A 22,968-nucleotide genomic window follows, 5' to 3' on the forward strand; every position below is an offset into this window, starting at 1 on the left:
GTGCCCCTGCTCAGATCGAGGTGGTCTCTTCAAGCGCTGCAGAGTCTGTGGCCGCTGGCACCACGAGGATGAGTGCATCGAGGAGTTTATGGGTACAATCTGTCACGATTGCGATGAGGAGAGAAAATCTTACCGCATGCTTTATGCTTGTTGCACACAATAAATGAAACAATATGGAGCCAACGAAGAGAAGGGGGGTGCTTTGTGTTTTGGCTTTACTTAGATAAGCAGTGAAGTTGTTCCGCCCACTTTGCTGTGTCTGGAATTTCAGTTCATTTCATTTCACTCTCGAAGCGCGCTTACTCCAGAACCTCTTTGTGATGCTTAGAGGAAACATAATGTGAAGTGATACCGAGTTACAGGCTCCCCAGACGCCTCGCTTAAAAAGGGGGCGGGGTAAACGCAAACCACCGCATTCTTCTCTTGGTGCCCTTTTGAGAAATTGTCTGTTAGCTTGAGTCAAGCCAAGAAAGCTATATTGTGAAATGATCTTGCAGTTCATTCTAGAGCTATAAAGATTCGAACAAAGTTGGGCATAAAATACCGTGCCCAAAGCAAATGGCTCGGTGCAGTTGCAATTTGTTTTATGTCTATTTGTTTCATTGTGACGCATGGAAAAACCAAGAAATCATTCGAGTCTAGGACTCGAAGTCAAAAGACTGAGTTGTAACGAACAAAGAAGTTCGACAAAAATATAAGAAGAGACATAGTCTCAGTATGTTACACCCTCGAGTCTGAAAACGGGAAGTTCGTCATCTGGTGGTGACGATGACTGTATATAAAGGCGAACATTGCCTTTCTGCTCAATTCCGTTTCCAAAATCACCCCAGCATACCAATTTATATACGCCCCGAGAATAATCTTACAGTTCAGACTTCTTGAACAGCAACACAGATGTATCAACAAACTGACCTCCGCCGGCGATGCCACTTTTGCAATACATTCCATAAACAACCTGATCACCGCTGCCCAAGCCTTCAACCGCATATTCCAGTACGATGTCCGCACTGCGGCACGATGATACAGACCTCCTATCATATCGGACACTACGGTCATCATTGTCCGGGACGGTAACAGGTCGCGAAACAATGACGAAGACAGCAAGCAGTACGAAGATGACTCGGGGGCTGTGATGTTCAGACAGAAGGAAGACAGACGGGGATAACTCACATTCGAATTAGAACTAGATATAAATTGATGGTTGACAATTCTCAAGACAGTGAACTCCATTATTTTTGGGGCTTCTCATTTGCAGTCCGAATTGCAGTCCGAATTGCTGTCCGAATTGCTGTCGAGAACTGCTTTTTGTAAAAACTGACGCCAAAAACATCACCCTAAGCTTTCCCTTACTACGCCACTACCAGCGGTACTACTTATTACACCCGCCTAGTATATACCCCGTTTGTGCTGCTCAATATAGTTATCCAATTTTGCCTTGTTGTATGCCCATCGCGGTACTCCTCCACCACCAAAGTTATCCAAGATAATCCCAATATAGTCTGTAATCGCACCCAGAGTCTCCGTATCGAATGGACTTCCATCTGCGGCAGCAACAAGCACAGTTCCAATACCTCCTTGCCAGTGTGGTGGCGCAAATCCAGACTCTGGGTCAATGTTCAGCCATGTCGCATGATGATTCTCTGTATCCTGCCCGAGCGGTAAATTCTCCACTAAACGTGACATGACGAGCGGATATCCGAATTTTGCAGTAATAGGTAGGGCTCGGGTTCTGAACATGGCATAATTCGATGGCACGGAGACATCTTCGTAGCGGACGTTTGAGGAGTGGATCTTGGCGCAAGAGATAGATTGAGGTTCGGAATTCCGCGGGAACTTTTGGAGGAATTTGCAGTAGGTTTTATGGACTGACCAGTTGCGCTTCTGACAATCTGTACTACAGTAATAGGTGGTTCTGCAGGCTTTGCAGTGCGAGAGGCTGGGTTTCGAGCAAGATTCGCAAAGCTCCTCGTTCGCTGTTTGCTCTGTCGTTGCCATTCTTGCTGTATCGTGAATCGCAGATCGTGCTGTAATTCGGGGTATGCGTGAGGATAGGATAAGCTGTACCAAACGGTAGAGAGTGCGTTGAGGCGGAAGTACAGTAATTGGTTTTTGGTTGGTGGGTCCTCAGCCTCGCCGATCAATACCTTGAGCTTTTGAAGTTGAAGGATAGTCAGTAAGAAGTGTGCAAGCATGTACATAGATTCTCAACCTTAACTTGAACTCTCTCGACATGATCACTTCACCTTCTTCTCCAAAATAATCACGTAGCGGTGGCTTAAGCGAAGTTTAGCCTATTCACTTTAGAGAATTTCGGCTTTGGTACTCCATTTTGAAACACGATTTACTTTGGACCAATCTATGGATGGATATCTATGAGTATTTGGCTTCGCATGATTAGTACCTGGTCTGACAACCTTTCTTTGTTGATCATTCCTTCCTTCGATAAAGCAAGGCCGAGGAAAGCCTGGTCACCACTAGCTCGAATCCGACAAAGAAACATCGATCACTTACACAAGTCAATGGCTATACTCTCATCCAGTCTTCAAATTTGATTTCAATGCCCTACTACTTACTTCGCCATTTCGAGATGTCTTCGGAAGTCCCAAAGTCTGAGAGTAAGTATAGTTCTCAAATGTGCTGTTCTTTGACCAACATTCTGAGCAACTTAAGTACTCGGATGCCTATACCTGCCAGCCTCCATGAAATAGATGCTCATAGGTATGAGATTTCCATGAAACGACAGACCATTCGGGCTGATGAATATTCTCAAGACCTAGGATTTCACACACACTTTTCATCTCAAACTCTCATCTCATGGAAGAAAAGAATTTGCTGCCAACAAAACACTAGGTGCCGAGCGCCCTTCCATATACTCCCCATCATCAACCTTCATTCATACATGAAGCTCAACTCTTTCAAATCTTCACCTCTACCCAGCAAGAACCAGCATGCAACTAATTGGCAATAGCCTCTCTTTGACATGAAGGAGCTGGTATCTCATGAAGCGATGAACAATGACTCGATTGTAAGAGCGGAGATTCAGACTCAACCTTCAGCGTCAATCAACAATCTCATTGTATCCACAAAGACACATCGTCCAACACAATGTCTGTCAACATTTTCTTTCAACATAGCGAACAATGCCATCAAAGGTCTATTGATCGCCTCAAAGAGCTTCTTATTACCTTTCATGAGGTAACTACTCTTCACAATATATAACAAGCTCTCTATCACCCACAATGTCCCAGCATACACAATCATATTCTTCACTCACTCAAACACTCAAACACTCAAACACTCAAACACTCAAACACTCAAACAATCACATTATACTTATATACCTTCTCTACACTCTTTATCACACTTAGATTCACGGTAAAAACAGAACTTTACAATGGCATACAAAGGAAAGAACGATAACGGTAAGAAAGGTGGTAATAAAGGCGCTGGCGCCAAATCAGGAGGAAACGGAGGCGGTAAGAAGCACTGCGACAACTGTGGACCAAACAATACCCATGTAACAGCAGACTGCTTCAAAAACAAGAAGAGGTCCAACGATACCAAGCAGAATCCCAAGACTAAGGATTCGGCAAAACCACCTTCGAGACCTTGTTCTCATTGCGGAGGCCCACATTACGATAACCAATGCCCAAACAATACCGGTGGACAAACGAACAAGCCTCAAAACGGTAAGACGCCATCAAGACCTTGCAAGCATTGTCAACAGTCCGGTCACTTTGACTCTGCCTGCCCAACCCTAACAAACAATGCCTCTTCCACAGTTCCTTGGCAAAATCAGAATCAACCATTCAATCAGCCCTGCCCCTCATGCGGCCAAGCCCATCACTGCAACCAGTGCCCAAATAGACCTCAGCTGCCACAAGGCCAATACGTGCAGACAACCACGGAAGTATACGGCCAGCTCGGAGCACTCATCAATGCTCTCCAAGCAAATCCTTCTCAAGCAAATGCCATTATCGGAGAATGGCAAGGAGTTTATGGTCAACAGCAGCAACAGCCCGCAGCACCAATTTTCCAGCAACAACAACCACAAGCCCCGGCTTTTAGCTTACAGCCTCTTGCGGTATGGCATAATAATGGTGAGGACGTGCACTTTGCTCAGCCGTACGAGGAGACGAGTATGTTTGGACAACAAGCAGAGCAGCGGGGTACGTACATGCAGCAGTGGCATACTAACTCTACTAACTTTGGAGCTGTACCGGATGCGATGGATAGGGATGGTGATGTGGTTATGAGTGAATGGGATTATCTTGGATGAAAGGTAGGTTAATTGGATTGCGAGGGCTGGACCCAGCATCTTTGATGATAGTGATTGTAATCGAGTCTCGAATTTTTCCCCACAAAGCAATTTTCCCGTGCAAAATGAATGTGATAGAGGTGATCAAATCAATGATCGTGTGCATCGAACAGGCATAATTGCTGTGTACATCGGTGCCTCATATGTAATTTTGTAAGTTAAGATTGACTAAACGGCGTTTAGTTTTGACAACTAATATAACAGCTGTGTAGTTCTCAAAACTGAGACAGTCAGCTGATAGCGAAATCAAACGAAAGTTTGACTTGACCATCCGATATGTTTTTAAAAGTGGAAGGGGTGGTGCGCCCTCTTTTACCCGAAACCTCTTTCTTAAGCTTTAATAGCCTAGGATACTTTACTATTACTCACTAACTTAGGGTGCAACAGGTGAGAGCTCGCTCGGGGGCTTCGCCCCTTCGCTCGCATTCACTACTGTATTAAATGGGTACTTTGAAGCTTTGAAAGTATTGATTTTGAGAGTACTGACTTTGAGAGTACTAAATTTGAGAGTACTAACTTTGAGAGTACTAACTTTGAGAGCTCGATGTTAAACTAACTGAAAGCCCGAATCAAAGACGGGCCGCTTTTTTGGTCAGCTGATACTGTAAAGCTTTTAGTCCCACTCGCCTTGGTTTTGTTAGCTGACATTAGACTTTTAAATCCCACCCGCTAAAAATCCTCCACGCTTAATCCCCTTACCAAGGTTTCGGGAATTAGTAAGAAAAAGAGCTACCAAAAATGGCAAGGCAAGTAAGTGTAAGCGTAAATGAGGCATTAGACAATATTAAAAAAGGAAAACTCAAGATCTAAAAAAACTTCAAGACTTCGAAGTAAAAGTGACTCTCTTCGAACTCAGTAGTATTGTGCTTACTCGAGGCAAGGCTGTATGCTCGTCGTTAGCGCCACTTGAGCAGCCTCACTTGCGTATAAAAGAACCCCCCATCTCTCTTCCTCCTCTTTCACTCCATCCGCACTACAACTTTTTCTTACCCAGTCCCCACCGAAGTTCAACATCCACTTTGATTGAGCTAACGCAACTTGACTTCAAGTCTCTTCAATACGACTTACTCTTCTCTCAACCATCACCACGCACTCTTACCTTCTCTATCCTCTCTGACTTGGCCTTCCACTTTCTTTATCTTCAATTCATTGCACTTGAGCTTTGATCGCTCTCACCACTCTACCAAGGATCACAATTGCAACACAAAGGACTTTCAGCTTTCAACTTTTTACTCACGATCGTCAGACTCTTGGGCATAACCTGAACTCGATTTCGTCTTGTTCCATTGCTAGACAAGTTTGATCTTCTTTAACTCAAAGTTGAGGTCAATTGAACTCACTTTCTTGCTTATCTCACTACTACTCACTATCACCCCCCAAAACGCCCCAAGGACGTTGCCAAGTAGTCAAGCAGTCTTTTCTGTTGTGGATTCTTAGCTAACCTTTGGCTGAAGCAGAACGTCAAAAGAATTAGGATGTCTCATGACTCAAGTGGAACGAGAACCCCGCTATCCCAGTGTTTGTCACCCCAGACAGCTAAGAGAACTTCTTTTCTAACAACGTGTTTATCACAGTTCGTTCTTGGATCCCGCGTGTGAGTACCAAGTGGGAGTCTTCCAGCATGCCGGAACCAAATGCTTCCGATGGCAGTGCCTCAGACCCCATTGCCAACCCCGACCCTGAAATTGGCTTCGCGAGTGACGAGGAGGATGGCGATAATCGCGTTGCGAAGAAGCTTCGACTAGATTCTGAGAAGCTAAGTTCCTCTCAAGAACTTGTGCAACATCATGCCATGGAGAAGTCGATGGACATTGTTGATGATTCTGAAGATGAAGCCCCCACCCTCATTGTTGGGCCAGATGAGGATGACGAGGATATCGAAGAGGATGAGACTATCGAGAAGCAGACTGAGACCTCGAAAGAAGAAGAGGAATCGGCGGCCCTAGTGGATGAAGAAGAGGCACTCGACTTGAAGCTTAACACACCTGGCACATCTCGTGTGGTGGACGATTCCTTATATGACGGTTATATGTCCGATGACGAGATCCCACCGGGGACAGCACTTCCGGCATCGCAACAAGAGTCTTCGAAAAAGCGGAAGCTCAACGACTTCAATGTTTCGAACAAGCGGACAGCAGAGCTATCGAAATATGAGATAGCACAAGGCAAGCTGTACAAGCAACTCCATGACAATATAATGTTCAACCTTCTCCTGGTCAACCGTCTAGCCGAGAAATTGAACTCCACCCACCAGCCAACAGATCTTGCACAGCTTAAAGAAGTGGTGGAGCAGATGCAGGTGGATTCCCGTGCTTGTATGGAGAAATACAAGAATGCGACGGAGAGGAAGAAGTCCCCAAACAACAATGTTCCTCATCCAAAGACTGCAAAACAAATTCTCGAGCGCCTCAAAGGGGAAGAAGACAACGCAAATCCTTGGGGCACAACGCCAGAAAAGTCCGAGGAACTGCCAGACTTCGCCTTTCGTGTTTTTCACGATAAAAGCCAGTCAAGAATCGTTGATGACCGAGTTGGCTTCCAGTCTGCTAAAGCATACGGAGTCCTGAACACTGCCGCCCTGCGGAAGATCAAGATCGAGCGTCACGCCAACTGGAAGAATAGATTCTTGACCTCCTTTATCTCAATGTCTGATAGTCTGCCACACCTCATCGAGTACTTCATCCCTAAATTTCAAGAGAAATACAAAATCAAAAAGAATCCGGACAATACAAAATTAACATTGATCAATATCAATGCAAGAACAGCAGCAAAATACCCAACAATTCCAATGGGCAAGCAAGCAGGGTATTATAATGTTCGACTGGGTTCGGGCAAGATCTTCGATGCCGAGTACCTTGCTCTGTGGGAAATCACGCCGCCGCAGATCGTTTGCAAAATGGTATATGGAGGAGGTTGATGCTTGGATGGACACCTGGAAGAAAGCTAACCGGCTTGCTTTGAAGAGAGGAGAGAGGCATTCAAGTGTTTACATCGGAGCTAGCGACTACTGGCTTGGTAAGGACTTGCGAGCAGCATTGCTAGCTGCGGAAGCCTTTCAAGAGCAAGTCGCAAAGCCAGCTTACGAGAAGCATGAGACTGCGAGGCTTGCTGCGGTTGCTGCGGATGCCGCAAAGGAAAATTGAATGAGGAACATTCGCTGTGTTTGTAGTTTGGTAAGCTCACCCCGAGAACACAAGAAGCGGAGAAAACTGGGTATGAACCAAAGGGCTGGCAGGACCACAAAAATAACAACAAGACAATCATATCAGCATCGTTTTGGCAGGCGCAAAGTAGGAGACTTTTTCTTTGGTACCACTCGATGGTCCATATTCAGAAGTTGCCGAAATCGTCATCAACAATAGCAAACAATAGCAATAGCATAGCAAGCATGAAAACAGAACTAATGAAACCGTACTGGTAGCCTTGAGGCAGTCAATCTTGGTGAAAAGTATGTGCAAGCAAATAATCATAAGTGAACTTCCTCCGGCGTACAATTGCGTACAACAGAGGTTTGATGCTTCCTGTTCACCCAACATGTGTTGGTTCGTGTATCCCGAGCTCTCCATCTGTGAAATTCCTAGCCGATTTTGGCACTCGAGAACGCTAAAATGTCCTGTACCAACTCCAGCATTGCACACTATTGCATAGTTCGTTTCTAATTAGGTTCAAGTTCTGACTTATCAAGAAGCTATTCTATATTCTCATTAAAAAATATTACACATAAACTTAATTTGTTGTGCGCAATACTTTACATTTTGTGAATTTAGGCCCTATCGCAATTCGGCCACGAATTTCACCGATGGAGAGCCCGAGTTCAATAACTACTCAGTCATAAGCTCCGGCACGGATCAGAACAATCAATTATCAAACCTCGCTAAGCAGTATTGAAGGCGCAATCAATCTCGATCTCAAATGAAGTGCCGGCGGCTCTTGCACCAGAATAAGAGACGTGGGGTCGCCAAGTGGAGAGTCGTGTTCTCTTTCATTCCAAGTCAGTGCTGGTGGAGAGTTTCTGAAGCACTGGCCGCGACGACAAACACCCGACAAAAGATTCACCTGTAACCTCAATCTGCCACCAGGCAACACTGCGGTCTTTGTGCCAGCAGAGTATGAATATTCATTATTGCGGCGTGCGTCCCCCAACGGTCATCGACAACCAAACGTCTTTTTCCCATATTTGAATGGACAGGTGTGATTCGTTCCCCCTGAAATCCCCAGACCGCCCAGCCACCAACCATCACCCCTGCCGCTCAGCCTTGAACCCCATAAAGTAGCAGTTATGAGCGGCGTGAGATCTTCAGCAAGCTCGCAGAGGGCCTTCCATTCCCCTTTGCCTTTGCCTTCGCCTTCTTCCTTCCCTCCTACGCCGCGCTCCCGAGGAGGCCTCAGAAGCAAGCTGGCGAAGTTCAGTATCATGAAGTGGTTCAACAAGAACAAGCACAAGAAGTCGCATTCGACCGGCCAGCATTATGCTGCCAACCCTAGCTTCCCGGCGAGGACCCCGCCGTCTGCGACAAGTCAAAGTCAAATCGTCGCTCGTCTCCCTGATCCCATCCTAGAGCGCATCTTCACCTTCGTGTGCCCGCATTCGCAGGACGAGACCTATGAGGACTGCGAAAAGTCAAGCATCGAGGATACCTGCATGCTATGCGACCTGCGCGATCTATCTCACTGTGCGCAAGCCTCAAAACGATGGCGGGTCCTAGCTACAAAAGTGCTGTAAGTATCGTCCGATGACTCCTAGCCTTGCATGGAGGCTTGTGTACTGATGGCGTCGCTGTAGATACCACAGCGTACGCATTGATTCTGTACACTACTGTCCTCAAGAAGAGATCCTCGCCGAGAAGCGCAAACGCAAGTCGTTCTACAGTCGAAATGCGGAACCCGAAGATACGGCTGCTGCGAGGCTGAGGCTCCTGGCTCGGACATTGCGAAGCTATCAGGGGACATTGGCATTACATGTACAATACATGAAGATCCCGTATATGACGAGGGAGACATGCAAGCCTGATCTTGCTCGCGCGGTCGCTGTGTGTCCGAATCTGAAATATGTTGATCTTCCGGACGGTCTCTATACCGATGATCCCTCTTGCCATGGTCTGAAGCAAGAAGTACAGGCACGATGTCCGGATCTGCGAAAGATGTCTTACATTGGAGGAGCTGAGAGAAGTCTGGAGATCCTTGCCAGTGGACAAGTCTGGCGGAATCTGGAGGTGTTGGAGCTAACCAAGTTGAATATGGACTCGAACATTATGCGACAAGCACTCGGCTCTCTTCCGAATCTCCATGCTCTTAAGGTCACCGACATGAAAGCATTTCACGATGATTTATTCAGACATAGCGACATTCTTCCTCCTTTTCCGATTCTTGCCGAATTGAGCTTCGAGAATACTCCGAATGTCACAGCAGACGGACTCACTGCGTACCTCTCTAGGCCTGACACAGCAAATGCTCTGAAGACCTTGTTGTTGACAGCCACAGGCATAGTTCCTGGAACTTTGCATCAGATCCTACTTGCTGCTCCAGCTCTGCGGCACTTGTCTCTTATTGAGTCTGTGACTTCTTCATTCCCAGCAAGCAGCAATGTACCTACCCTACAATCAAGATCCCTGGAGACATTCCATTACGAGATCACTTCCGGCACTTCTGCAAATTCATATGCCAGCACAACTGCAAGCTATTACAACTACCTCACTAGGTCGCTTATGTCAGGGGGCTTGCCAAATCTGAAAGAACTTTATGTTCGAGGTAAGTCAATATTCGATGATACCAAGATCGCTTTCGCTGACAAGATTCAAGATCCCGACTTCCCTGAATCCCTCGTTGACTTCAGACCTCCTGCCGCCCCATTTATGTCTGATCCTGACAACTTCACACCTCCAATGAGCCCATTTTTAGGCAATCCGAATAGATTCAGCTCGAACAATCCGTTTGCAAAGATGCAAACCGGGTAATACTTCCTTCTCGTCTATTCAACCACACAAGCTAACTCAGTACAGACCGGGTCTCAGTCAGGATTTGCAAGTTTACAGCAAGGGTCTCGACGAGGAAGAGTGGAACTTCTCACGTGTTCAACCACCAGCGCGAGGCAGGCGGGGCAGCGCATCAGCGCCACGGCCAGTCAGTAGCTACGGACTAGGTGAAGGTTTGGGGAGAGCTTGGACTCAACAGGCGGGTGTCAGGAAGAGCGCCATTGTCGGGAATGGATTTGGTGGGTTGCTTGCTGTACCTGCCGATGCCAATGGCCGACCGAGCAGTTCGGCTGGTGAAAAGAAACGAGGCAGTACCTACGATATGTGGCGATAGAGTGCCGTTGCCAAGGTGGCCCAAGAGATGTATTTTTCTTGCTGCATGGATACTCGCATTTGAATCTTTTCCAACCATGAAGTGGTGTCGGCGACCTTGGGCATGGTAGAGATTTCTACCTTTTGTATTTGTACGATTGGGGGCATTCTGCTTTGAGCATTTGCGCGGCATGGCAGAGTTCTCTTCGTGTAGCTATATACCCACGAATTACGAGCATATCGCGAATACAATGGGTTTTAACGGTCCCCTGGACTTATGCAGGACTCGAGTTATTGATGCTCTTAAAAATGTTTTACTGCGGAGCGAGCTGGCTCATAAGAAGTATTGAATTTATTGGTGTCAACAACATTCGATTGCTTGACATTTTCTCGAACATGTACCACATCAACATCAGACTCGAAGCTTTCACGTCGGACAACATGAAACTTTTGGCCGAGCTTCTGGTTCATCCCAGCCACCAAGCTCTGGTGTTCCCCACCTTTCACGGCCACTAAGCAGATTCCGGCTTGGCAGGGACCAGGCCTTCTCCACTGCAGCTCCCTCTTATCCATTGGACCTCACACACACCGCTATAACCCTTACCTATACCAACCACCGACCGAGGACCCGAAAAAGAAAAGGTAAAACAGATCTTGCTGGCCATCTTCCTTCTTCTTTGTTGCTCTTCAAATCCCTCTTCTCTTCATCTCAATTGAGCTCTGTTCATCCTTTTCAACCCCATTGATTCAAGAAGAGAGTTCGACAAGATGTCGTACGAACAGCAATATCCCACCCCTCCACCAACGTCCTCTCCTAAGCACAACACCTCGACCTATCACCCATTCTCTCCCAAACTGCCCGCACAAGAGACGTATTATCAAGAAACCCAACCGGGTCCTAAACTACCAGCTCAAGAAACATATTACAAGCAGTCCTACAGCACACCGGCTTCTCCAACGCACTGGTACGTTAGACTCCGGCCTTGTATCTTCATCCCTCGAGTCGAAGTACTCGAGAATCACTAAGGAGCTGAAGAGCAATTCTTGTCAAAGACAAAGAAGCTTCAACTAATCCAATTGCTCCTCAGCTCTTAAGACCACCATTAAAACCTCTGCTAACACATCCACAGGGACCCTTCCTCCCATCCACCCGCAGACCACCCAGTAGCCACCACAACAACAAACTACGACTACCTCCCCCCGCGCCGAAAATCCTCCCCCATCCAACCAACCACAAAGCCCACCAACACAAACCCATACTACAACCCCTCCTTCCCGAGCAAAACCTCGCCCCTCATTTCCCCCACAGGCCACCGCCCCTCCTCCCGAACAAAAGTCCGCACGCCCCCTCCACGACCCATATACTTCTCCCCCACAAACCCCATCCCCACACCCTACAACGCGTCTCGGCCATCGCCTCGCCCGGGCTTCTTGTCTCGAATCAGCGCGTTCTTGCGACGGATAGTGAAATGGGCGCAGAAGAACCCGATTAAGGCTGGTCTGGCCTCGTTCCTACCGGTACTGGCTGGAGCGGGATTAATTAGAGCTGGCAAGGCGTTGGGGCTCGGTCCTGCGTTTGCGGGGGTGGCGAAGCTGTTGAGTGGGTTGATGGAAGGGATGGGTGGTGGGAAGGCGCCTGGGAGCGGGGATGAGTCTGGGAGGGTGGCTAAGGGGGTTGAGAAGGAGGTGAAGAAGGAGTGGGGGTGGGGGATGGATCATTTTGTTGGGTTTGGAGGGACGAAGAAGGGACCGTTGGATGGGATTATGAAGGTAGCGCTGATGGGAGTGTGAGTTTTATTTTCCTTCGCTCTGTTCTTGCGACAGATGAGTTGTTAAGGACCAATGCTGATAACAACACAGGAATCATTACTGCAAACTCACCCCCTCCGCCGTCCCTCGAGCAGCCAGTATACTCTTGGAACTATACTTCCTCGAAGCTAAGAAATAATGATCGCTCTTGGATATCTATACATCTACAAGGAACCAGTCCGAAGTATATACAGTACAGTGCAATTGTACCTTTACCACGATTCACGAATGATGAATACCACCAATACAAAATCTATCTCAGAGCCATGCCTCTCCTGAAATATGCACCGTTGTGGAATGCCTGAACGCCAAGACCTTTGACCTGCCGCCGAACCTTGATACCCGGAATCTTGTCTCTTGTTTCCGGTCGGGTGGAGAAGAGGAAATGGATTAAACGACACTTTGTGCATGTTTAGCTACCAACTTCTCGATTTGTTGTAACATATCGTTAATTCGATATGGTTTCGTCGTAACGTCATCCTGTCAATTCTCATTAGCTATATCTCCATCCCAATATCGTCCCAAGTGGGCAAACTCTCCCTTCTCCGAGAAAGGTAGAATGAAAGACAAAACTCACCATCCCAGCCTCCAAACTCATCAAAATCTGATCTTTCCTCGCATTCGCGGTAACGGCAATGACAGGCACATGGCTCTTAAGCCTCTGTTGTCCCTGCAATGTTCGAATCATCTTCACGCATTCAATACCATCCATCACTGGCATTTCAAGATCCATCAGGACCACAGATAGTTTTTCCGCTCCCTCTCCGCCTCTTTTGTCGATAGTTGCGATACCGTCATTAGAGTGATGATTCCCGGAAGGGTTGAAGTCAGCCCAGAACTCCGACCTCTTCAAGAAATCGATGGCTTCTTGTCCATGATTTGCCACATGAACCACATGCCCGGCCTTCCTCAACTGTTTAGTCACAACTTTCTGATTGACCAAATTATCCTCCACAACTAAAATATGGAAGACGGTCTCCTCTTTTTCCTTAGATGGCGCAGGGCTCATCGGAATAGTGTTCTCCATCTCCAGATTTGGCATTTTTGTCCCGTTCTGCAATGCAGAGATCTCCACCGCACAAGCTTCTCTCAATGCATCTTCTCTAACCAGTAGCTGGAATTCCTTGCCGTTTTGGCTATAATCAGTATTTTGGACGTTGGAGGCTGTAGGTGGAGATGTTCTGCGAGTTTTCACGTAGAATTGGAACGTGGAGCCTTTTCCAGCTTGAGAAGCGACGCCGATCTCACCACCTTGCATCTCAACCAGTTGTCGAGAAATGAAAAGACCGAGCCCAGAACCGCCGTATGTCTGATGAGTTTTTGGTGATGCTTGTGCGAAGAGGTGAAACAGTTTCTTGATCTCATTCTCATCTAGACCACGACTGTGTCCTCGACTGTGATGGAGAGAAATATTACTTCACCATCACCCCATTCCGATTTTGAGGTTTGATCTGATGCGTTGTGCGATTTCCGTACATATTGCATACCAAACGCATTCTTCTCGCTGGGTTTGGTGAGAGAAGCGCCCATGGTGATCCTGATTTCTCGAGTCGATTCGGTACGTGTGAATTTTATCGCGTTGGTCATCAAATTTATGAGAACTTGTAGCACCCGACTGGGATCGAGTAGAGTCCAGCTTACGTTCAGAGATCTGAGAGATGGTTCCTCTACAACAGCGAGCTTAGTTGATGCTCGCTTAAGCTCTGAGTCAAACATCTTGAGAGCAGACCCGATGAGTACAATGGGTTGGGAGGGTTCAGGTGAGACGAGGAGAAGGTTGGAGTCTAGGCGGGAAAGAGTGAGAATGTCATCTATTATGCGTTTTTGATGCATGGCACAGTATATAATCGTGTCGGCTGCTTCGATAGCTTCGGTTAAGAGGTGGAGTGACTCTGCTAAGGAGGCTTTGGGATGTGATATAGCTGAAGGGTCGGAGCTTCTGATGAGATCTCGTCGAAAATCGTTGAGTGAGGCTATGATCTCATCCGCACAGCCTATTAGAGCAGAGAGAGGATTTCGCATTTCGTGCCTTCGCCAAACGTGTTAGTCAAAATCATGCCTACCAGCTTGGCAGTGACGATTCAGGGAAAGCGAGAACTCAGGGGGGTAAGAATGGTGTCACGTGAGAGTAGCTTGACAAAAAGCTGCCCAGGTACAGAGAGGAGTGTCCACTCACGAAGTCATGTCAATGAATCTCTATTTTCTTGTCAGATGGGTTCAATCATTCTTGAGAGACATGCTTACCTCTTGTTGCTAGATGGAAATTTCTCGTCAGACAACTGCTGACGATTGAGCATCTTGGGAGAAGAACTTACCTTCTTCATCTCAATCGCTTGGTCCATTTTTCTTCGCAGTTAGCTTTCTGACCATTTCAATCCGCTATCAACACATCAGCACTTTATCACCACATGGAAACTCAACTCGAAACTCACCTGACATCAGTAATGCAAGACTAGGTAACGGGGAGGAGACGTTAGCATTTCCATCTTTGGTGTTTCAGGAAAAGGATAAGACAATGTCTCGGGAAAGGAAATGGAAAACGGGGCTTCCCCAATACCTACCATCACAGTACATACTTCGCCATCATCGTCAAAGTCTGGATGCATCGCGAGCAAGATATCGGTATCGGCCCATTGGTTGTGTCCATTCATGTCCAGATCTGGCGCTTGCCACGGTCTCCGAATACGTGTTTGAATAGAAATGCTTCTTCGCTCTTTTAGCATTGTATCCCATGCCGTCTGGACAGGTATGGTTTGATCTTCAGTCAGAACTGATTCCCAGTCCACTCAGTTCCAACATCCAGTTGGGTCAAGTCTCGCCAGAGATCGTTCGCTGATAAGGCAGTTCCATCAGGAGCGAGGATTGCAAGTCCTATGGGCGCTCGAGTTGCAAATTTTGCGAATTTGGTTTCACTCTCAGTGAGCTCACGAAATAAACGTTCACGGTCGAGTGCCGCAAGTCGTGCTAGAGATTGGCGGCGTTCGACCTCTTCTCGGAGAATGACAGCTGATAGCTGAGGAGTTGTGACTTGTTGAGTCAGAAGGTGGAGCCATGAGCGGTAGTCTTCGTCGTATGGCCTCCGGGGATTGAGAAAGACAACAAGAAAAGCTAGTAAATTGTCTGAATCTGTTGGAATAATTGGGCAGACAACAATTTGTGTCTATAGCCATGTAAGTCAGTAAGCAGACAACAACAGAACTTGGATCACGGCTGAATGTAGGATAACATACAGATGGAACACCATGTCCGCGCCATTCCAAACCGTGAAGCATGCCAGCGACCTTATCTTCCACAGGTGCTACAACAAGACTCCGCTCCTTGACGGCTTTCCGAATGAGTGGTGCCAACCAATGGTCGTCATTCTCAGATCCTAAACTTGTACTTGCTACTGGATGGCCAGGAGGAATACCAGATGACCCTTCTAGGATGCATGAAATGGGCGAGCTTTCCTCTGAGGATAGACGACTCGGGGTAGACCGAATGGAAGACTTCGACGTTGCCCGTGAGCCAATCGTTGGATCATCGATTGAGTAGAGCAGGGAAAGTGGGATATCTTTGTCCGCATCTTCGATCCCACGAATAATTTTGCTCCATAGATCCTTGATGGTCTGGGATCCTGAAAGCTGACGACTCAAATTTCGAACCATTCCCATCCGACAATCGCGGATGACTTCGCGAGTAACTTCTACGACGGTCGCATGAGAACCAACTACCCAACCATCTTCACCAATAATCGGCACGAACTTCCAACTAAAGTATGTCTCCTCTAGTGATCGTTAGCATCTGTTATCAAACTTCAACACATCGACCACCGCTTACTGAAAAACCCATGTCTGTGGAGCAGCAAGAAAGCGTCTCCTTCGACGGTCGTCTCGGCTGTTTCTCGCTGTCTTGTCAACAGTTTCTCAAAGTGATCCCAAATCTCAGCGAATTCTATCTTGGGATCTTGCCCTTGCAGTGCTGGGTGCTTCTGCCCAATCAAGTGGGTGTACGCTTCATTGTACGCTATTATTGCATCTTCTCCCCAGTACACAACTGCGGGAGGTGTCAGTCCATTTGGTACAATACTTGACGAAGGGTTCATACCTGCTGGAGACGGATCTTGAACAACGAGCAAGACCATTTGTTGAAGCTGCGCTGGCCATTGCTTGATAGGTCCAAGGGGTGACTTTTCCCAATCGACATCCAATATGAATTGCTGGAACGGAGTGATTTTCTCCGGTCTGGGTTCAACAGTCCAATCAAAGTTTCTCCGCCGAGGCCTATCCTTTACAGCAGGTGACCTGATTGGCAATTCCTTCGTCTCCATGATTTGATAATGTGGCGTCAGGAAGAGGCCTCATAAGCCAGAGAAAATGGCCGATCAAGCAACAAAGTTGCAGTAATCTGCTTTGGATCCCTCTAGGCTAGCAATGAGCTGGTATGAAGCTCATACCGTTCTCTCTTCGGGAACTCAACTAGACTGGATATTGCGTCATAGGTTGACGAGCTGTGCGAGTCGCAATGATGATATCTCTCGTTGAGTTCTCGTTCCTCAATCTCAGTCTCTCTCACATAGTCGTCTCTTCGTAGATCCAGAGGTAGAACTGGCCTCAAAGCAAAAGTCTGCGATGCTTGATAAAGCATCAATGGCGACTGACAACAACTAAGTTGGAAAAGTGGATTCTTTAGACCCTGCTCGGACTGCAATGTGGTTGGTCGAGATGCATAGTTGCCGCACTGGTGGCGATCCTCGCGATTCTAGATCCAGATCCAGATCTCGCTTGTCGCCCCTGAGGGCCTCGAATTTGGAATCGCTGACACTTCCTTTCGACATAGCGTCTAGCAAAGCTTTGTTCCAGGGACTCAGAATCGGCAATTTTCACTAAAAAGAGCACGATTCTAGTGAGGTGAATTACAATACGTCGTCGTTCAAGTATTCCGATGCTGTTTAATTTCTGCTGACTACATTGTCTCAACTTGCTGTCTGTTGGCTATTTTGTGGTCACCTTCTTTGCACTCACTTAATAAAAGTTGTTAGAATCAACAACAGACTTATTGTGTATAGAAGCTATGCAAATACAGTATGAATATATTAACACATCAGATACACACTTTATGGTGACAAGCACATGCAGCAAGCTAGCTGCTTCCAAGCAAAGAACAGAATCCGCGGCCTCCTTCATTTAATGAGGTGAAATAAACTTGGGATAGGAGCTAACGCTTTTACGAAGGTATAAGATACTACAAGAAGATAAATGCTGGGCATAAGAATGACGTATCCCAACGATTTCACATCAGCAGGAGCGCAATCATGGTCACGTGCTCACGACTAGCGTCACCTGCATTTTGATACACAAGCACTCCACTGCTTGATTTTCTTGTTGCAAATTCCCTAAGCTTGGGCCTAATAGACCAGTATCGATGAAAAAGCTATACAAAAAACTCAGCATGGACCAAGAATGTAGACACCTAGTTTCAACACTCCTTTTCTACAACAGAGAAGACTCCGATAGACTCATTGCGCATGTTAAATTGGTATGCAGATCTTCAGTCCGAGATCTTTAATCATTGAAATACACTGGACTCCCCGCTTGGAGACTTTGATCTTGTCTGTAGGATTCTGAAGCTGAGTAATCACCAGTGAACAACTGTACCCGAAGTCCAAGCATCTCTGCCATGAATTGACATCAAGATTTAGGAGCTTCGGTTCCTGTTTTTGTCTCCAACAACTATTGAATGACTTTTGTAAACGAGCTTTTAATAGTTCAACTAAATTGCAGTATTTAGCAGCTTCAGAATCTCGATTTTCTTCTCAGCCATTCAACAACCTCAGAATTTGCGAATCGCTCCGGTCGCAACTCCAGTTTTCCACTGTGTGACCCTCGAGCACAAACGCATCTCATCATAGATCGCCATACCAACGGTGTACGCCTCTCATCAGACCGTTGCCTAGTCTATACACCGCAAGTAAAAACGACGAACTTGAAATCTCGGGGTGCGCTTGGCATACTCCGGGACCCCGTGTTACAGTGAGAGGACTCTCTTGCCTAAGCAAATTGTTCAAAGAGAAAAGGAAAGAGGAATAAAATCATTTGAGAGGGAATAAGGAAGTGATGAGTCACGTTCCTAGTGGCTTAGACAGACTCTAGTGTTGTCCAAAATTTGGGACCTAAAACATCGTGACTTCCACATTTCAATTTATCAAAACATATTGGCGTTGCCTCTTGATCAATTTGGACTATTCTTTCAAATCTAGTATCTTTATTTGAATTCAATATGGCATATTGTGTCGCTGGAATTCGAAGCCACGGATGGCAGTCACCTTACCTACCTATGATGTCTGTACCCGTGTCACGTGCACAGCCATGGTCTCCGTTTGCTCACGTCAACGCACAAAGGCGAACTCGTTTGCTCTGGAAGTTTTCTCTTTCTTTCCTCTTCCAATGCTTGAGAGTTGTGTCAGGGAGTTATCATTACACCAGGATTCTCTTTGCAGTCTATCTCCATCATCACCGCGTCTCTTCTGCTCATCTAGATATCTCACTACGCGCTTCGAAAGATAAAAGCAAGAAGACAGCTTCGAGCATGCATTTAGCTCGCTTGCATTGCGGACATACTTCCAAGCAAGAAGAAGATTTTTCGATTGGGTATCGGCCACGATGCTCTACACGCTCTCCCGAAAGCAGACGTTCACTGCGCCTTGGTGGATTGCTTCCGTATACGAGTGGAGGACATGTATATGTACAAAGGAATAAACATGGGAATATGAATCGGTGAGTGAATTCAAGTTTGATAGTCTTTATACGATCCTCCTAATTATTCCATGTAGCCGTTCTCGCTGCGTCCCCGACTTCCGAACGTTTCTCAACCTCGCCGAATCCAGAACCGGACTCTTGCTACTGTGGTGGAACGAGAAGGACCGGCTTGCATACGAGAACCTCTCAATTCAGAGGATGAAGGGGAAATATAAGAATTCTGGTCGTGCAGAGGGAAACATCTTCGATTATACTAATAGAAGAGAAATCCAAGATCATTACGGAGATAGTACGATGCCGATGAAGTTGGGAGAGGTAGAAATCCCCTTGAAGCCCAGGAACACTGAAAAAAAAAGGGGGGACAAAATAGAGAACGAAAATTAAAGTGGCAAAAACTCTATTTAGAGAGACCCAACTTAAGGGGCTCTATCTATTTAGAGAAACCTAACTTAATAGGTTTTTTGGGGGAAGGAGTTTCTTGAGAGCTACCAGAGCCCATTAGTTTAGGAGGTCAATCACGGACCCGAACCATTACACCATCTTGTGGTTCTTGAAATAAAGTTCGCTTATTGAAATCTATATAGGTAGGTAGCTTAGCGGCGACTTTTTATGGGATGCTAAGAGGAATAGATCGCTTGTATCTATGGCAGGCAGGATTAATTATTATACACAGGTTTTGGATAGATATTTAAGTAGCGAATTCGCTGAAAAGCACTCATCAACAGTTGTGGGCATTCTGGTCGCGGCCAGGGAGGAATTTTGCTCGATTCGACTGGGCCACACGTTTTAACCAGCAACTACGAGATGTTCTAAGAATTTTCTATAAACATCCGACAACTGGGTTAAATCATGTAAATCAAATGATTAATTAATGAAATCTTCTTGCTTGGGATGTCCATAATCCATCATGCTGCCTCGTTCATCTTTTCTTGCAAATAGAAAAGCTCGCTCGTGCCTCCCCTTAAAATTAAGCGAGCTCGACCTCGCTTAAAAACACGCAAAAAAAAAACCAACAAATTCAAAACTTCATAAAGCCAAGAAACAAAAGAGTTCGCGGCCCCGAGTCGATGGGCTACTACATCTCTGTCGAATCGCGCTGGCGTTTTGGGGGGTTTGCCCTCGGAATGGCGTGTGCAGGTGACCTGCTCGGGCCAGGCGTTGTTCTTAACCATTCCAACACTTCCATCTCGCCAACTACAGAGACGTGTTTGACCTGAACCATCAAGCCTGATGGTCGCCTTCACGTCTCCTGCGGGGGACAAAAGTGTAAATTAGATTTAAATAGGACGAAAATAGAGTTTGCACGGAGCTAAGGTGACGTGAGAGAAGGAGCTATGGTTGTGTTGGACCGTGCTCGTTCTTGCCTTTCCAGGCTGAGAGGAATTGAAAGGAAATATGCGTGGTAGAGGAATGTCTAGATAACGGTTTTTTCCTCTAAATAGATGAGGTATTATAGGCTGAGATTTGGACTATATGCTACTGGTCTTCCAGTCGCTCGCTCACCTTTCCTCTTTGCTCTGCCAGAAATGTCTTGTTCTTATATGCTACATTTGTCACATACGTCACCGATACTGCTCTACGTCATCAACCGCAATCAGATCAATCAGTGCTGGAAAGACTCGATTCTGGTCAAAAGCATTGTAATTTGATACACATCTATAAGCTCCAATTAGGACGCATTCAGAAGAGTTTGAGATTCAAATCTAGTCCTGGTAATATCTGGATTCAGAATAAGCCAAGCTCGGTTAGATTAGAGTGTTCGCAACCTCAGTGATGTACTCGGCATCATTTCAAAGGGGCATATTGTCCAAACACCACCCAAACTCGATAGACATCACGAGAATACACACTATGGCCCATACTATAACGCCTGTCGACATTCTGTTCCCCCATCTTTCTCACATGATATTCTTCAGACCACGAAGGTGAACACTTCCACAGAAACCTCAGAAACATGAAAAGGTCCCACACAACAGCCCACCGCACTCGAAATCAAAGACAGGCTAGCTATGTAGCACCACTCTCTGTAAAGTCAGAATCCGGTAACGAATATGATTCTACAGTCTGCTTACCATATCCCTCATGTCGATGAGCATAAAACATCTCTGTACCCAGACGGCAAGCACCAGGTCGTCTATCCCCTATGCAGCTTAGCGCAACCTTCATCCGCCGATACATAAAGCTCCTCCTTCCCACAGATACCTTGTCCCAACATCAACCCCACTTAAAAGTCGTAACAAGGCACACGGATGCGCAGGCCGTCATTGCGTTCGCAGGCTAGTCGGCGGTCAATGATGGGTTGATTGTGAGGCGCAATAATGGGGATCTATGATGAAGTGCGATCGAGGCTCGAACTTCGCGAAGGTCGAGAGACTAGAGCGTTGGAGAAGCATGATTGCTTACTCTGAGATCGTGGGAATTGCTTCTCTGTCTCTCCAATTGGAATCGATGGTATCAAATCGATATTGCTGTATGATGGTGTCGAATATAGAGAGCTTCATCGTCTATTCTGAGATCACTTTTGAAATTCTGTTTGGGAGGCGTGAATTGAGAGCAAGATGCAATCATTTCGGAGTGATGAGGGGTGGAGCAAAGACGCCATGAAGTTCGTGGAAGCATTGCGCGTAGGAGAGGAGATGAAGCTGGCGTGATGAAGGTGGATTTGACTGCGATCGAGGAACAATTGCAAGAGGTTGACTGAATAAGAATATAACGAACTGAAGTGGGGTATCAAAATACAAGATAGCAAGCTCCCTCGCTGCATAGAGGAGAACATTTCACAGAGCATCCAAAATATCCAATAGCCTTGGATCTATTACATCCCTCGTGGCCCTCTGTGTTTCTAAACCGAGAGCAACTCTCTCAAAATATTCCTCACTTGCCAGATATTTCTCCAGTCCTTGCTCTGAACATTGCCGACTCGCTGTGTTCTCCAATGGAGATCTTGACTTGTATGACCGAGCTGCCCGTATATTCGAGGTACATTCTGTATCGAAGCTAAGGGATTCGGGCGACGGATAAAGGACGAAGTCGAGGTCGTGCTCGAAGGGTGGGAATCGTATGACGATGTTCGTATCATGTGCAACATAGGCTTGTGAGGAGGTTGACTGTGGTCCCAGATGCGAATGTTCTCCCCTAGACGATCTCACAGAATTGGACGTCTGAGGAGTTCGAGACGCTTTCGAAGGCGCGGCAGAAGACAGGGCTTTCTGTTGTTGAGCAGCTGTAAATTGTCAGTCAACCAGGTCGTCTAGGACAGTAGCAATGGACTCACTCATGGTTGCAGGATCAATTGCCTTTGTGTTCAAAGTCAATCGGGGCAGAAAGTCTGCGAGAAAAGGCTGCTAAGAAGAGATAGCAATGATGTGTAGACAGAGACAGTTGATCTTGGGAGAGGCTCTCGGTATCAAAGTATGCTTGGGATTCGTGGAAGTCAGGGGGTATTCGTGTATAGGAATTATAAAGTGCTGAAAGGGGAGACAAGAAGATCAGAAAAGAAACAGAGCGATACTTATACCTCATCCGTATGTGGACAGCCATGATGCTGAGGGGAGGACTTCACCTCGCACACAATGCAGCAATGTGCAATTGGCCTGTTGCAGCAGCGAGAGGACTTGCAGTGAGGTTGAAAAGTCCTGGACCTGAAGCGACCAATGCATGTTCACGAAACCGGACTTCGGTCAGCATGGCGGCAAGCACGGTCTGCTGCCTAAAGAGGAAAGACTCCTTGGCCGACCGCTTCTTTCGATCGGCGGCAGAAGCCCGATTACAGTCCCCTTTTAGACATGCACAAGCTGACTATGCCGCCTCAGATCCCTGC

General features: G+C 46.7%; 8 protein-coding genes across 8 annotated transcripts; 4 read left to right on the forward strand and 4 right to left on the reverse strand.

The window, feature by feature from the left end:
- Positions 1-1,467: 1,467 nt before the first annotated feature.
- LY89DRAFT_561412 (uncharacterized protein) lies at positions 1,468-1,935 on the reverse strand (the record flags this gene model as incomplete). The annotated part of the gene is made up of 1 exon (XM_018208460.1): positions 1,468-1,935. A coding segment is annotated over one exon (468 nt), but the record flags the coding sequence as incomplete, so codon positions are not given.
- Positions 1,936-3,394: 1,459 nt separating this feature from the next.
- On the forward strand, positions 3,395-4,279 carry LY89DRAFT_733151 (uncharacterized protein; the record flags this gene model as incomplete). The annotated part of the gene is made up of 1 exon (XM_018219765.1): positions 3,395-4,279. One exon carries the CDS (start codon positions 3,395-3,397, stop codon positions 4,277-4,279), a length of 885 nt encoding a protein of 294 aa, XP_018071643.1.
- A 1,660-nt stretch (positions 4,280-5,939) lies between these two features.
- On the forward strand, positions 5,940-7,461 carry LY89DRAFT_668628 (uncharacterized protein; the record flags this gene model as incomplete). The annotated part of the gene is made up of 2 exons (XM_018213050.1): positions 5,940-7,217; positions 7,258-7,461. The coding sequence occupies 2 exons, from the start codon at positions 5,940-5,942 to the stop codon at positions 7,459-7,461; spliced, it is 1,482 nt and encodes a 493-aa protein (XP_018071644.1).
- A 1,271-nt stretch (positions 7,462-8,732) lies between these two features.
- On the forward strand, positions 8,733-10,624 carry LY89DRAFT_584714 (uncharacterized protein; the record flags this gene model as incomplete). The annotated part of the gene is made up of 4 exons (XM_018209282.1): positions 8,733-9,037; positions 9,111-10,059; positions 10,111-10,268; positions 10,318-10,624. The coding sequence occupies 4 exons, from the start codon at positions 8,733-8,735 to the stop codon at positions 10,622-10,624; spliced, it is 1,719 nt and encodes a 572-aa protein (XP_018071645.1).
- Positions 10,625-11,199: 575 nt separating this feature from the next.
- On the forward strand, positions 11,200-12,832 carry LY89DRAFT_684374 (uncharacterized protein). The gene is made up of 3 exons (XM_018214869.1): positions 11,200-11,567; positions 11,733-12,389; positions 12,463-12,832. The coding sequence occupies exons 1-3, from the start codon at positions 11,371-11,373 to the stop codon at positions 12,548-12,550; spliced, it is 942 nt and encodes a 313-aa protein (XP_018071646.1). The 5' UTR covers positions 11,200-11,370; the 3' UTR covers positions 12,551-12,832.
- Positions 12,802-16,720, reverse strand: LY89DRAFT_733155 (uncharacterized protein; the record flags this gene model as incomplete). Its single annotated transcript, XM_018219766.1, has 12 exons — positions 12,802-12,891; positions 12,989-13,782; positions 13,833-14,440; positions 14,588-14,607; positions 14,656-14,664; positions 14,727-14,757; positions 14,844-14,863; positions 14,988-15,117; positions 15,183-15,571; positions 15,642-16,177; positions 16,231-16,446; positions 16,498-16,720. The coding sequence occupies 12 exons, from the start codon at positions 16,718-16,720 to the stop codon at positions 12,802-12,804; spliced, it is 3,066 nt and encodes a 1,021-aa protein (XP_018071647.1).
- A 5,118-nt stretch (positions 16,721-21,838) lies between these two features.
- On the reverse strand, positions 21,839-22,542 carry LY89DRAFT_50236 (uncharacterized protein). Its single transcript, XM_018207974.1, has 2 exons — positions 22,423-22,542; positions 21,839-22,371 (listed from the first exon to the last, which is right to left on the reverse strand). The coding sequence occupies exons 1-2, from the start codon at positions 22,424-22,426 to the stop codon at positions 21,926-21,928; spliced, it is 450 nt and encodes a 149-aa protein (XP_018071648.1). The 5' UTR covers positions 22,427-22,542; the 3' UTR covers positions 21,839-21,925.
- Positions 22,379-22,762, reverse strand: LY89DRAFT_50241 (uncharacterized protein). The gene has a single exon (XM_018207976.1). The coding sequence runs from the start codon at positions 22,686-22,688 to the stop codon at positions 22,437-22,439; it is 252 nt and encodes an 83-aa protein (XP_018071649.1). The 5' UTR covers positions 22,689-22,762; the 3' UTR covers positions 22,379-22,436.
- Positions 22,763-22,968: the final 206 nt, after the last annotated feature.

Source organism: Mollisia scopiformis, assembly GCF_001500285.1.
Source record: "Mollisia scopiformis unplaced genomic scaffold LY89scaffold_11, whole genome shotgun sequence".
Lineage (NCBI taxonomy): Eukaryota > Fungi > Ascomycota > Leotiomycetes > Helotiales > Mollisiaceae > Mollisia > Mollisia scopiformis.

Coding starts and splice junctions, on each gene's coding strand:
- LY89DRAFT_684374 (XM_018214869.1), top strand. CDS start 11,371: ATGTCGTACGAACAGCAATATCCCACCCCTCCACCAACGTCCTCTCCT. Junction 11,568..11,732: donor CCGGCTTCTCCAACGCACTG/GTACGTTAGACT, acceptor ACACATCCACAG/GGACCCTTCCTCCCATCCAC. Junction 12,390..12,462: donor AAGGTAGCGCTGATGGGAGT/GTGAGTTTTATT, acceptor ATAACAACACAG/GAATCATTACTGCAAACTCA.
- LY89DRAFT_50241 (XM_018207976.1), bottom strand. CDS start 22,688: ATGGCTGTCCACATACGGATGAGGTATAAGTATCGCTCTGTTTCTTTT.